Source organism: Hyperoodon ampullatus, assembly GCF_949752795.1.
Source record: "Hyperoodon ampullatus genome assembly, chromosome: 1".
In the NCBI taxonomy this organism is placed as follows: Eukaryota; Metazoa; Chordata; class Mammalia; order Artiodactyla; family Ziphiidae; genus Hyperoodon; species Hyperoodon ampullatus.
This window is the reverse complement of record NC_136914.1, coordinates 111592679-111608016: the sequence shown is the minus strand read 5'-3', so window position 1 is coordinate 111608016 and position 15338 is coordinate 111592679. Positions and strand designations below refer to the sequence as shown.

The window sequence follows — 15338 nt, the reverse complement described above, 5'->3', positions numbered from 1 at the left end:
CTTGTTCCTCCCCATCTCTATTCATCTCAGCTTTGCCAGTCTCTGGGTGGGGTGAAACCCAAGCGGGTCCTTTGCTCAGTGCCCCAAAAGGCTGGGGAAGCTGGCGGCTCACCCCACTCTCCCTTTCTTGGTGAGGGGAACTCCTTCTAGTTGGGGAGGCTCACTCCTGGCCCTGAGCAGTGCTGGCCTGGGGAATGGGATGACGCAGGCAAAATGAAGCCCTTCTTCCTTCCCTTTTTGTGCAGTATTCTCAGGTTCTTTGCTCCACTGTGTTGCTGGAGTTTCTTAAGTGGACTCCTGAGCTCTCTTTGATCGTGGATCACTGTCTAATTGTTGATCTTCCTGGGTGATGGGGGCTGGGGTCTCCTACTTCGCCATCTTGGTCACATCACCCCAACATATACCACCATCTTGACTTTCACTATAACTAATTATTCTTTTTTTTTTTTTTTTTTTTTTTTGCTGTAGGTGGGCCTCTCACTGCTGCGGCCTCTCCCCCCGCGGAGCACAGGCTCCGGACGCGCAGGCTCAGCGGCCACGGCTCACGGGCCCAGCCGCTCCGCGGCACGTGGGATCCCCCCAGACCGGGGCACGAACCCGCGTCCCCCGCATCGGCAGGCGGACCCCCAACCACTGCGCCACCAGGGAAGCCCCAACTAATTATTCTTAAAGTTACAGCATCCAGTGCCCCAGCAGCTGGGAGAGCTTGGGAAATCATTGGGAACAACCCACTAACTGTACTGAGATGGAAACCAAGACTCAGGAGGATCAACTTTCCTCAGGTCATGATCTCACTTGCTAGTCACACTTAAGACTAGAGATCAGGCACTAGGGTAAAAAAAAAATTCACTCTCATCCTGCTTTTCCAGCTGGTCAGATCTTGCTCAGATGCTACTTAAATTACTCTGACCACAATTCAAATTTATTTCGCTGACTGAAAGGGCACTAAGAAGACTCTGCTTTTAAACTGAATCCTTTATTAGGTCGGTAAGGCGTGCAAGGGAACAGAGCGAGCCAACGAGGTCCCTTAGAGTGTGCTGGCCCCTGAGGTGAAACCCAGATTCGTTTTCCTGTCTCTAAACCCAAGGGGATCGGTGTGCAGCAGGTCAGATTGTTGATGCAACAAGGTAGCTACAAAAGTAGGAAGAACCTGGCAGGAAGTAGATGGGTAGATAACAATATTTATTTTCTAAAGAGCTACTGGATTGAGTCATTAGAACTTGTATTTATAAAAAAATTTGCTTTCCATTTTGAGGCTTGTTCCCAGGGCTTTCTGACATTTGATGGCTCTCTCCCTTTCACCCACACACCCAGTCACTACTCAGTCATTTCAGCAAGAGAGAAGGGAGGCTCTGATGGGGAGAACACAAAATAGCTGACATATTTGGGGGTATGTACTATGCTTTCTTCCATAGGGTCTGCCAGGAATTCAGTCTGTGCCCCAGTGACACTCCACACCCCGTGCAGGACAACGATAGAAGAATGACAGGCTTTTCTGTTCTCGGTTTTCCAAGTCTCCTTCACATCCACATGGCACTTATAGAACACAGAAGAAAAGTAACGCCACGTTGAAACTGAATGGATGGTGAAAAGAAGTCTACATCTTGTTTAAAATAAGACAGCCTTTCAGAACAGGGAGGCAAAAGGGCATAGAAACTAAGTGTACACTGAACTCGCCTATGTCCAGTATTCCGTATGTCTGATGCTTTTATCCAGAAGTGTTTGTATGTTTTCATCCTGGCCCTCCCCTGTGACACCATGTGCCCCTTTAAGATGGGACCTGAATCTCCTATATCCTGTCCTCCTCCCACTGTACCAAATACAGCAAGTAAGTGTTTGATAAATGATGCAAAATGACTGACAGGCAATTTTGCTCTTCTGGTGATTGATGATTGTATCAAAAGAGGGAGAAATAAGGTCACTTCTAATCCACACACTCAGTTAACCCCCAGCTGGATATCCAGGTATAGCTCTCCAAGCTTCTCTTTTTGCCTTGGCTCCAGTACCCCTCTTTGCTCTTCACAAAAATTCTCCCTATTCACAAGTGACCCGTTAGCTCTTTTGGTAACCATGTGGCATAAGCAACGATTCTCTAATTTTATTGTTACAACTACTTTAAGCAGCCTGTACTAGGTGGAAGACCCCTGCCATTTAAAACAACAGTTCTAGAATACTGGTGATGGTTTCTTAGCAGATAATACCAAACAATGCAATGAGACCTCTCTTCAATTTACTTCCCCAGTCAGACAGTCTTGCAGGGGGTCAACCTTCAACTTCCTTCATTCCTCCTCTCCAGGAAGCTTGTTTGTTTTACACTACATACATGTTTTTCAGGTTTAATAGTTACCAACAAAAAGAAGTCCGGGTCTCCTGCTAAATACTCATGGCTGGGCTGTCTTTGGGTCACAGCACACAGCAGACAAACTACCCATCGGCTTCATGAGGGTAGGGGAAGTGTCTTGTTGTCTCGCTCTGTTAATCAGCTATGTCTGGCCCACAGTGGGCACTCAATAATCATTTACCGATTGAGGGAATACATGCAGGGAATAATAAAGTAGTGAATCCAGGAGCTACGGGAATCAAGTTCAGGTGACTGGGCCGGTTTTAGAAACATGGAGATCAGGATTCTTGGAAAGAGGAACCAGAGGATTGTGGGAGATACAATTACAGGACAGGGAAAACTCTCCGAAACCCTTAGAGAGGAGGATGTTTATGAGACCACGTTTTGCTCTTACATGAAATGCTGAAAAAGAAAATCCCTGGTTAGAAGTTTAATGTTAATTGGAGCTCTGAGTTATACAGGCACACCTCATTTTATTGTTCTTCACTTTACTGCTCTTTGCAGATACTGCTTTTTTTTTTTTTGCAAATTGAAGGTTGGTGGCAACCCTGCATCAGGCCAGACTATCGGCACCATTTTTCCAACAGCCTTTGCTCACTTTGTGTCTCTGTGTCACATTTTGATAATTCTCGCAACATTTCAAACTTTTTCATTATTGTTATATTTGTTACGGTGATCTCTGGTCAGTGATTTTTACGTTACTATTGCAAAAAATTATGACTTGCTAAAGGCTCAGATAATGGTTAGCATTTTTAAGCAGTAAAGTATTTTTTAAATTTAAAGTATGTACATTTTAAAAGAGGTAATGCTATTGCGCACTTAATAGACTATAGTATAAACATAACTTTTATATATACTGGGAAGCAAAAAAATTCCTGTGACTCATGTACTTTCAATGTTCGCTTTATTGCAGTGGTCTAGAAGTGAACCTGGAATATCTCTGAGGTGTGCCTCTACTAGTAATGGCTGGGATTATTTCTGGTCTACTTTATGCCAACACAGTTTACGAACAATAGCTTGATCATTGCAACAACCCTTCAAGGTGGCCATTGATTGTATTTTCAGATAGAGAAATTACATGCAGAAGGTTACATCGCTGACCTAAGTCAACCAGCTAAGCTCACCATCCGGGATTCCAACTTGATTCTAAGTTTCACTTCTTTCCCCTCCCCACACTGTGCGTCACACAGAACAAGCAACATGTCAAACACCTGGCTAGACTGATCTGTGTTTAAAAAAAATTTTTTTTTAATTGTGGTAAAAAAACACACTGTAAAATTTACTTTCTTAACCAATTTTATGTTTTTTTTTGCGGTACGCGGGCCTCTCACTGCTGTGGCCTCTCCCGTTGCGGAGCACAGGCTCCACATGCGCAGGCTCAGCGGCCATGGCTCACGGGCCCAGCCACTCCGCGGCATGTGGGATCCTCCCGGACCGGGGCACGAACCCGTGTCCCCTGCATCGGCAGGCGGACTCTCAACCACTGCGCCACCAGGGAGGCCCTTAACCACTTTTAAGTGTACAGTTTAGTGGTGTTAACTGTATTCACACTGTTGTGTAACATCTCTAGAACTTTTATCTTGCAATATTGACACTCTATCCCATTAAACAACAACTCCCCATTTCCCTGTCCCCCAAGCCTCAGGCAACCACCATTCTACTTCTGTTTCCATGACTGTCTACTCTTGATACCTCCTGTAAGTGGGATTATACAGTATTTGTTCTTTTGTGTCTGGCTTCTGTCACTTAGCTTAATGTCCTCAAGACTCATTCATGCTGTGGAATGTGACAGGATTTTCTTATAAGGCTGAGTGACATTCCACTGTATGTACACGGCACATTTTCTTTATCCATTTATCTGTCGATGGATATTTGGGTTGCTTCCACCTCTTGGTTATTGTGAATAATGCTTCAATGAAACTGGTTGTGCAAATATGGCTTCAAGATACTGCTTTCAATTCTTTGGGGGTATACACCCCAAAGCAGAATTGCTGGATCATATGTTAGTTCTATTTTTACTTTTTTGAGGAACCTCCTTACTGTTTTCCATAGTGGTTGCACCATTTTACATTCCCACCAGCAATGTGCAAAGGGGGACAGATTTGTTTTTACATAGAATAACCGTCAGTCTTAATATCAAACTGGCCCAACAGCTCTGCCTGCAATATCAAGTAGTGATTAACTTCTTAAAAATTTAACTCAACTAAAACTCTGGACTTAGGTCTTAGTTTCTATAATTAAAGCCAGGTACTATTTAAACGTGTATTAAAGATTTATAAATATGGATCATTATCCCATTTTAAGAAGAATAAACTCAGCAGTCATTTTTTAAAGAGACTACAACAAAGGAAATAAAGATAAAGCCAGGGCTGACCCAGCAACAAAAGTATTAGGAGAAGTATTCCTGCTTCCTGAAAATAAGCGTAAGCATGCACATAAGTTGCACTCTTACCCTTGTTTTGGCATCAATTTTAGCTCCTCGATCAAGCAATAGTTTTACCATATTGGCGTTTCCTCGTTTTGATGCAACATGTAAAGGAGTGATGTCATTCTGTGGAAGAACAGAGAAAAAAGTACAGTGTTATCTTGAGTTTAACCAAAACATTGCTTCCTAAACCTTCCCCAACACATCCTCACACTTTTCTTACCTTTTTAAAAAATATCCATTGTGAATAGAATACTTCCCAACATCTCTATCTGACGGTAATTTTACTCAGCAGGAGACCTCAAAAAGGGATGAATTTTAAGGGACACACTCTGTGGGGTAGGGTCTAAGTTTATTCCATTTGATTGACATTATTGATGGATGAGATGGTGATAGTTTTTGTTCTAACATCCTGCACATTTAAGTCAACATGTTTTCCTATTAATGTGTGTGATGCATACTGGCTACTGAATGGTTGACTAAGTGGCTGATTAGTCAGCTGAGACTTACTGAAAGGAGTGTCATGTTACTCAGAGCCTGCTCTGGGTCATCTGAGTACAAGTTGTCAAGGAGAGACAAGAGGAACTCAAACCGGGAAGTCTGTCAGTGCCCTACACGGTCACAGGGCTTCCCGTGCACGGTGGGCTAAAAAGCATTCACAGGTGTTTATTAGCAATTGCACAGAAAAATGACTGTGTTGATTTGTTTTTTTTAAAACTACTGTTGAGGAATAGACATATTGTCAGGACAATCTGACATTCCAATCAAGATCCCCTGGATACCATAGTCCTTTCCTCCACTCATCTGACAGGTGCTGTGATTATTTCCAGACTGTCAAGGAAATATGTGCACATAGTGAAAACATTCTCTATTTTGGCTCCTTCTTCTTGTGTAGCAACAATATGGGTTTAAGGTCTGCAGTTCACAAAAGTCAATTACACGATAAATGAACGAGGCTCATAAGGGGTTACATTCTTGTCATGTGATGGCAGATACACTATAATAGCTACCAGGTATTGATTCATTTCCTGTGAATTATGCTGCACTGCGTTAAACTCTTTACTATCTCATTTAGTTTTCATAATCCTCACAATGTCACATACAATCTGAATCACAATGACCATTTTACAGATTAGAAACAGCTGGCAAACCAAGATTCAAATTAAAATATGAGTCTTAAACTTAGGCTTTTGAAAAAATGCTTGAAAATGAAAATTTTCAAACAGACACACAGTTTGAGAGAAAGCCATAATGAGCTTCATGTACTCATCACTCTGGTTCAATAATTGTCAAACCTTTGCCAATATTATTTCTTCTAGACTCCCTACTATTTTTTCTGCCTGAAGGAGTTTAAGAGGAGAAAGAAAATCCTAGGCATCATATTATTTCACCCCCAATTACTGCAACTTAATTATCTCTAACAGATAAGGATATTTGTAAACAAATAATAACAATGTCATTAATTTTGTCTAAGTAAAAATAATTCTTTCAAAAAGCCAAGATCTGTCAATGTTTACATTCTCCCATTATCCCCAATTATCTCAGTACAGTGGTTCAGATTAGAATATCCACAACTTGCATTAGGTTGAAATGTCCCTTAAATCTCTTTTAAAATCTCCATAGATGCCCTATTCCACCTTCTTTGTTCCATGCCCATATATTTATTGAAAAAACTGGGGAATTTATTGTGTCGTATCCTCATGGAGAGTTGTTTAACACATTCTTTTGTATTTTCTATAAGCTTTTCTAGTTAAATGCTTTTAGTCATTATACATTCTCCCATGTGAACAACTCTTTACCTCATTATTCTTAGGTGCTAAAGTATAAATCAGTTCCACAATAATTAGTTCGTTAAGTCAAAGAAGGAGAAAGAGATCTGAGTAAAACAGATATGCTTTAGTCATGCTGGTGGGGAGTGGACAGGACTAATATCATTGCTCTAGACCAAGTGGTAGGCATACTTTTTCTGCAAAGGGCCAGATATCAAGTATTTCTGGCTTTGCAGGCCATACCATCTTCATTGCAATTTGTCAGAGCTGCCTTTGTAGTGATAAAGCAGCCCCACGTGATATGCACAGAAATGGGAGTGTCTGTGTTCCAATAAAACTTTATTTACAAAAACAGCTGGTGGGCTGGATTTGGCCTGTGGGCAGTAGTTGGTTGATCTCTGCTCTAGACCTATCAGCTTGTGGCTGACGGTTTCAACAGTGTGTAACAGCTGACAAAAGAGGAATTAAAACTATAGAGGCTGTGCATTGTATATGCTTTGGCCCTCTGTGGGGTGGATGATCTTGGGTATGAATGAAAGCTGGCAGAAAGAAACTTTTTGATGGTCTTGCTTGTCTCCGTTGTCTGAGTGCAAGTATGTAAATGAGGCAAGCAGCACTATGGATGAATTCTAGGCCTGAGACAGCAGATGGAGCATCAGATTAGGTCTATAGGAAACAACAGGAGAGCTTACCGAGCTCAGAGTGGGAGCTCAGAGCTTACCGAGCTCAGACACAAAGACCTCATCACTCCCCAGTGTGAGTCTGGGCTGACATGCTATTTCCCTTTAAAGATGTGCTCTTGCCTGGTGGAGAAGGACTTAATTAACCTTTATCACAAGTAGGCTAATTTTAGTGAGGGGAAGAGCTCTATTTCTAATTTTGCTCTCTTCCATATTCATGGACTCTATCTTACGGTGATGTGTAGATGTCAAAAGGGTGCCTTGAAATTCAAACGCCCACATTTTTCTACACTGCTCTGACCCCTCCTAAAGTAATACTTTCTACTTCTACAGCACTTAATAAGGGTTGTAAATTACTCATGTAATTTCATTTTATCTTCACAACAATCTACTGAAGTAAGATATAGATCATTAATCCCATTTGATAAATCAACTAAGGGATAGAACTGATCAGTAATCTGTAAATTAAGAGACAACTCATTAGAGGCAGAATCAGCATCAGAATTCAGTTTTCTAGATCCTCGGGGTAGGGGGTGTGTGTGTGGTGTTTCCAGTCAGGGATCATACAGGCTTTGCCTATAGACTATGCTTCTCACCTCTGTCAAATGAAGCTTCTGAGTGAAACACATGCTTTTGTATTCCTGAATCAGGTAGTGACTGCTTCTGTCAATTAGGAACAAGTCAAAATCAAAGTGGGACCTTTGGACCAGTCAACAGGACATTTCTATTTAGATTCCTCAGTTAACCAGTAAAAATCTTTTATGCTCTACTAGGCACCAGGTCCACTGCTGCATTTCCATTATACAAGCGAGTCACAAAATTATGGAATCCCAACAAAATCAAAAGAGTCCAGTGATGTTAAAGACAAAGAGGCTTGTTTAGGAGAACCTCATTAGCTGCTTGGGAAGCGTAAATGTGTGCCTGCTTTCTGGGATGCAGTTTGGCAGTATATATGAGGAATGCCTTCAAATCTACAACTGAGACAGGAGACAGATGGGCCCCAGGCTGAGCAGCTGGAGTTTGTCTCCTGTGGACAGATACTCCAAGGTGAACATAATACAGGAGGGAGGAGAACCTGAGCCCTGCCCAGATAAAAGAGACCACATATTCCTCATTCTTGAGGTCAAGGAGACCTTCCCAACTACACATATGCAGAAAGCCTCCTGGGGGGCCAAAAAGGGAGGGGGCACATCATGGTAGGTGATGTCAACCTTTCCACAGGCCTCTGGGCTAATATTCATCTTGGCTAAGAGATGCATGCACACATAGGGTAGGACCTTGAGTTAAACCCAATACAGACTCAGAGCCAGGAAAAGCAAGATGATTGGCCAGAGGAAACCAGGGAGAAATGCCCCATAAAAGTGATACAAACTGCCACAAAGGCACGACTCTCTCTCTCTGAGTCTGCCCGTGTGTGTCTATTCACATGTACTCTTTTCCCTCCTAATATACAATTGACTTGTTTCACTACTTTACGTCTCTTTGTGGAAACTCCTTTCTACAAAGCTGATGGGCCAGGGCCTTGTCATTGGCTACTGGCCCTCGTGATCTAGCGGCTAGGATTCAGCATTCTCACTGCTGCGGCCTGACTTCAATCTCTGGCCAGATTGAAGTCCAGCTTCAAGCTGCTTCAGGCTGAGGCCACCCGAGATCACAACCATGTATACAAGGCAGAGGTTGGCTTCCATGGTAGAAAGGGCAGGAATGCTGAGACAGACCCAGATCTGAGGCCTAGGCACACTCCCTAAGACTGAAGCAGATCCAGAATGAAAGACCCCTCAGCCCCAGCCTAACGTAACAAGCAACTGTAGCCGGCTCCTGAGGTCGGGCAGGAGCTTGGTGAGAGAGAGACTCTGTGCTACAGGGATGCAGGTAGAGCTGAGCGGGGGAAGTGCACCAACCAAGGAAAATCTCTGACGGCTGGCCCTCACCCTCAGCGTAAGGTGGTGCAGCCCCTTCTAGAGGAACGTGAAACCTGTGGTACAAACAAAATGTAAACTCAGCTCAACTCTGGACTCAACTGGCTCGGGCTTCCACATTTACAGCCTGACAGGAGAAGACACATGCCGTTTCCAAGCAGGGATACTATTTTCCTCAGTGTCTGCATTCTATCTAGTGGTACAGGTGAACTACATGCAACAAAAGTTAGGGAGTTTAGGTCAAATGGAAACACTTGATAAGAAAACCACTATCAGAAAAAACTATCAGAAATGAAGCATTCCCAACCTAAATATCTGTCAACAGAGGAATGGATAAAGAAAATGTGGTACATATATACAATGGAATATTACTCAGCCATAAGAAAATGAAATAATGCATTTGCAGCAACATGGATGGACCTAGAGATTATCATACTAAGTGAAGTCAGACAAAGACAAATATCATATGATATCAGTTATACGTGGAATTAAAAAAATTGATACAAATGAACTTACTTACAAAACAGAAACAGACTCACAGACATAGAAAACAAACTTATGATTACCAAAGGGGAAAGGTTGGGGGGAGGGATAAATTAGGAGTTTGGGATTAACATATATACACTATGATATATAAAATAGATAATCAACAAGGACCTACTGCATAGCACAGGGAAGTCTACTCAATATTCTGTAATAACCTATATAAGAAAAGAATCTGAAAAAGAGTGAATATATATATATATGTATAATTGAATCACTTTGCTGTACACCTGAAACTAACACAATATTGTAAATCAACTATACTCCAATATAAAATAAAAATTAAATTAAAAAATAAAGTAAAAGTAAAAAAAAAAAAATGAAGCATTCCTTTGATGGGCTCATCAGTAGACTTCACACAGCTGAGGAAAGAATCAGTGAACTGAAAGATACACCAGTATGAATGGTCCAAACTGAAACACAAAGAAAAGAAAAAAGAGTGGAAAGAAAGAACAGAGCACACAAGAGCTGTAGGATGATATAAAATAGCTGATTGGAGATGCATAAGGAAAAGAGAGAAAGTAGGGCAGAAGAAATATTTGAAGAGATCATGGTAGGGAATCATCTCAAAATAGTGAAATATATCAAACCACACCTCTATGGACTTATATTCTCATCTGTAGAATGGACATAATACCTCCAGTGCCTCCATCACAGGACTGCCAAGGGGAGAGATGAGATTAATTCAAAAAGAGAAAGGAAACTCACAGGTATTCCGTATCTCTTATCTCATTTAACCCACTCAACAACCCTAATAAGGGGTACTATCTATTTTTTTCTTTATGTTACAGAGGAGGAGAGTAAAACTCAAACAAATCAAAATAACTTGTCAAAAGTCACAGAGCTGCCATAAATTTGACTCCAAAGTTCATGGTTCCTTTGCTAGACTAGACCATGCTGCCTCTGCATTTCTAAGTAGTGCAAACATATAAACAATTCTTCCTATTAGAGCATTTCTGGAGTACCTCGCAGCGTACTGAGAGATAGAGTGTATTGTGGTCAGGTCCTGCAGGAGTCGAGAGCTAATATTCTAGAGCCAGACTGCTTAGGTTCAAATCCCAGGCCTGTTCCACACCAGCTGCATAAACTTAGGCAAGTTTATTTAATTTCTCTGTATCTGCAAAATTAGGCTAATGATAATATCTATACTACAGAATTGTCATGAGCGTTAAATTAGTTAATTAGCACACAGTTTTAAGAATGGTGCTTGGCATTTAGCAAACACCACAAGTATCACTTATTTCTATTCTTTACTGTTTACCATATAGACATTTAAAATGGATGAAATGACTGCATCTCACAATGACATTATGGAATAGTCTGGGTAGAAAAGACATGCAGATCTGAAGTAACTGGTGAACTCTAAGAAGGTGCTAAAGTCAGCAGTTCTCAGGATGGAGGCTAAGGTGTTATAGAAGTGTGGGCTTAGCACAGCTAAGTCTGTGAAACCTCAGAAGGTCCGTGGCTGAGAGAACATGATCGATGCCTGTGGTATGTAACATGATATGTGACAGAACGTGATGAAAACACGTGAGTGCCATACTTCAAAAAACAGGGACCTGGAAGAAACAGCTACCTCTGCTGGGAAATGGTGGAATTGCTGGCCCATTTCTTCCCTCTCAAGTCTCACTGAAAAACCAGCCAGGTTTCCTTTTGAGATAATCAACAAAGCAAGATCACTTTTGTAACTCCCCAAAATGAACTCAGTGCCATTTGCTACTGTACTGTGATAAATAGCAGACTTTTCATTCCATTTAAGTATATAAAGGGCAGTTGATTACTGATCTGTTCCAACCCCTCATCTTTCTTTTTCTTAAAAAATGTCAGGGGTGGTTATCACTAAGTGAAAGAGTAAGTGGATGGTATCACGCAAAATCTTCTACATAGTAAGTGACGATGACTCTTTTAGTTTCGTTCCTTGATATGGTCTCAATTGAAGACAAATTCTAAAATAATCAAATGTTAAGGTGAGAGGGAATCTGGTATCTTCTGCTAATTCTTCCCATTTGTACTAATTTTTACCCCTAAATGACTACTCTGATTAAAAAAAATTCAACGTGGCAAAACAAGATATCAGAAGATGAAGATTTCAATGTGTTAATGATTTGCATTTAAAACACACATTTTAAGATTTGTATGTTTTTTTCTCATTCTATTCTCTTATACTTCATCCCTATCCCTAGTGTAAGCAGCAACAGGAGAATGACTTGTATCAATAAATGGTTCACAGAGAAAGCACCAGAAAGACATTTAAGCAAGGCTTGCCAGAATCCTTGCTCCCCACATAGATATGTATCTTTTGAAAAGTCTTTTAGCCTCTGAAAGGAGAAGGTGAAGGAGATCAGTGTAGGCCACCCCAAAATATGCCACTTTGGCATAAGGATTGTTCTGAGAGCTCTGTTCTGTTCCTCTCTAAAAACAGGGCATAAATTTCCCTTAGTAAAGGTGTCTCCTCTCCCTTGCCAGCAAGAGGAGGATGCCTCTTAATCAATGGAGAAGGCTTGAGTTTAATCGGCATACCAAAGCTTACTAACTAAACTACCGTTTTCTTTCATTAGCCACCCCCCACTCCCCTGCCCTGCATATATTTACCTTCCCACAATTTACCACCCCTAGAAGCTCAAAGCCCCTTTCCTACAAATTTATCACCCATTGTTAAAATGGTATATAAGCCTCCAGGGTTTAACTGCCCCTTTGAGTTTTCACTTCTTTTCTATGAAGGCCTCAGTGTGCAAATATAAACCTTTCTCCTGTTAACCTCTCTTTTGTCCATTTAATTTGCAGAACCCCAAGAGCTAAACCTAAGAGGGTAGAGGAAAATTATTTTTCCTTCCTCTCCAAGGTCATATCTGCTTATCTCCAGGCACAGGGCAGATACTCAATAAGTGTTTGATAAATGATATTTAATACAGATATTATTATAATATTTAATATAGATTTATATATATAATATAGACATATAATTAAATATTATATAGAATTATGATATTTAATATAGATTTTGATACAATGTAGAAAAATATGGAATTGAATTTCTGTTTCCCACTTAATTTCTGTTCTGTTCTCTATTTCCTTAAGAGTATAAAAACACTTTTCTCCTGTAAATTTTTTTGGTTTTCCAATGTGGAGGGGAATAGAATTTGCCACCCCAAAATGTGGCTCTTTGGCATGCAGATTATTTCAAGCTTCAAACAATCAAGGCCTAGAAGACTCAGGAAGAACCTTTGACCTTCCCCCTAACTGCCTGAAAGAAGGTAGATAGAGGGCCTGGTCCTGGGATAGAGCTATCACCAGACATATCTGCAAAGAAGATGGGCTAGATGTGGTGGTGGGGACTCAGCAGGGCCTAGAGATCAGAGTCCACTCTGGGTCCTCTTTTCTCTGCCTGGCCCAGCAAACACTTGTTTCCCAAACGCTTGCTTTTTCATCTCCACGTGAATTGCCTTCCACCCCTCTCAAGCCCCAAACCACTACTTCCAGCTTCCTCTTTTGTCTTAAGATGATATTTAAGGAAAAAAAAAAGTTGATATTTAAGGTGAGAATTTCAGCCATTTGGCAAGTATCTCAGTTTTCCTGGTCTCTTCCATGTATACATGTTATTAAACTTTTGTTTGATTTTGTCCTGTTTATCTGCCTCATGTCAACTTAATTCTTAGTCCAGCCAGAAGAACCTAGAACAGTAGAGGACAAGTTCTTCCTCCCTGACCACTGCAAGTCTTCTTGGATACTTTATTTTTATAATAGGTTTATTGAGATATGTCACATATCATAAAACTGACAATTTTAAAGTGTGCAATTCAGTGGTTTTTTAGTATATTCACAAAGTTGTGCAACCACAGTATCTATCTAGAACTCTTTCATCATCCTGTTAAAAAAAAGAAACAACAGGCCCCAAACAGAATCCCGTGTGCTAAGGCCTACCAAGACTTGACACCTAACCTAACTGTAGTTCAGCTCTCCCAGGAACGTGACGTTGAACCAGTCAGTCTGGAATTACCTGGTCAGCACAAGTGAGGTAATCTGTCTGACAGACCCTGGCCTTCCCCCAGAGGAAGGTGACCTTGCCTGGAATAATCCACTCTTTGCTAGAAACATCCTTTTTCCACTCCCAGTCTGCCTATAAAAGTCTTTTATTTTGTATAGCTCCTGGTTCCTTTCTCTTTGCTAGATGGGATGCTGCCGATTCATGAATCATTGTTGAATAAAGGCAATTCGATCTTCAAATTTACTCAGTTGAATTGTATTTTTTAACTATCACTAAAAGAAACCCCATACCATTAAGCAGTCACTTCCTATTTTTCTGTCCCCCCAGCCCCTGGCAACTACTAATCTACTTTCTGTCTCTGTGGATATGCCTATTCTGAACACTTCATACAAATGGAATCATACAATATGTGGCCTTTTGTGTCTGGCCTCTTTCACTTATCGTAATGTTTTCAAGGTTCAACCATGTTGTAGTATGTATCAGTACCTCCTTTCTTTTTATGAGAATGCCTGACTTTTAAATGTCTTAAGAAATCCATAAAACAAGGGGTAGTGGGGTAGGGGAGAGAAGGAATGGGAGTTTGGGATTAGCAGATGTAAACTATTATATAGGATGGATAAACAACAAGGTCCAACTGTACAGCACAGGGAACTATATTCAATATCCTGTGATAACCATAATGGAAAAGAGTATGAAAAAAAATATATATGCTCAACTGAGTCACTTTGTTGTACAGAAGAAATTAATACAACATTGTAAATCACCTATACTTCAATAACTTTTTTTTAATTAAAAAAAAAACAAATCCGTAAAACACATGAAAAGAAATGATTCTTTCAATGATAAGGATTTGAGATTTCAAGGATATACCCAGGAATATTTCAAATGATGGAATGTAAGGTAAGAAAAGACCCCAGCCTTCACAGTCTGACACATAAAATCAAACCTTCATAGTACTCTAGCACTCTACTCTAGTTACCCCAAATACATGGAATGACACAGTGTTCGTCTTTTCGTGGCTGGCTTATTTCACTTAGCTATCATCCTAGGTTCATCCACATTGTAGCATATGTCAGGATTTCCTACCTTTTTAAGGCTGAATAATATTTCATTGTACATATGTATACACAACATATAGTTTATTCATTCATCTGTCAATGGACACTTTGGTTGCTTCCACATTTTGGCTATTGTGAATAATGCTGCTATGAACATGGGTTACAAGTATTTCTTTGAGATTCTGCTTTCAATTCTTTTGTATATATATATATACCCAGAAGTGGAATTGCTGGATCATATGGTAACTCTATATCTAACCTTTTGAGGAACCTCTATACTCTTTTCCACAGCAGCTATAATACCATTTTACTTTCCCACAGAGCACAAGGGATCCAATTTCTCCATGTCTTTGCCAACTGTTATTTTCTTTCTTTCTTCCTTCCTTCCTCTCTCTCTCCCCTTCTTTCCTCCTTTTTTTTTTTTTTTTTTTTTTGGTTGGTAGCCATCCCAATGGGAGGTCAATATAGGCTCCCAAAATATTTTTTTCAGTATACATTTCAGGGTTTCCATAATTCCATAAACAATGAGAAATTGTTAGCCATTGAGGATTGAAATAGTAACTACCTTTTGATCTTGTAATAATTTTTTAGGAAAAAAAAAAGAGTTCTGCTAAAAAA

The 15338-nt window shown here is 40.5% G+C and overlaps 1 protein-coding gene across 1 annotated transcript in view; it reads right to left on the bottom strand.

Moving 5' to 3' along the window:
* ANK3 (ankyrin 3) overlaps nt 1-15338 on the bottom strand; it is a gene marked incomplete at its 5' end in the record, with an annotated part of 287363 nt that overhangs the window by 130635 nt on the left and 141390 nt on the right. The window contains one exon of the mRNA XM_079711182.1: nt 4794-4892. Within this exon, the coding sequence (XP_079567308.1) occupies nt 4794-4892 (99 nt within the window). The remainder of the gene's footprint in view (nt 1-4793; nt 4893-15338) is intronic.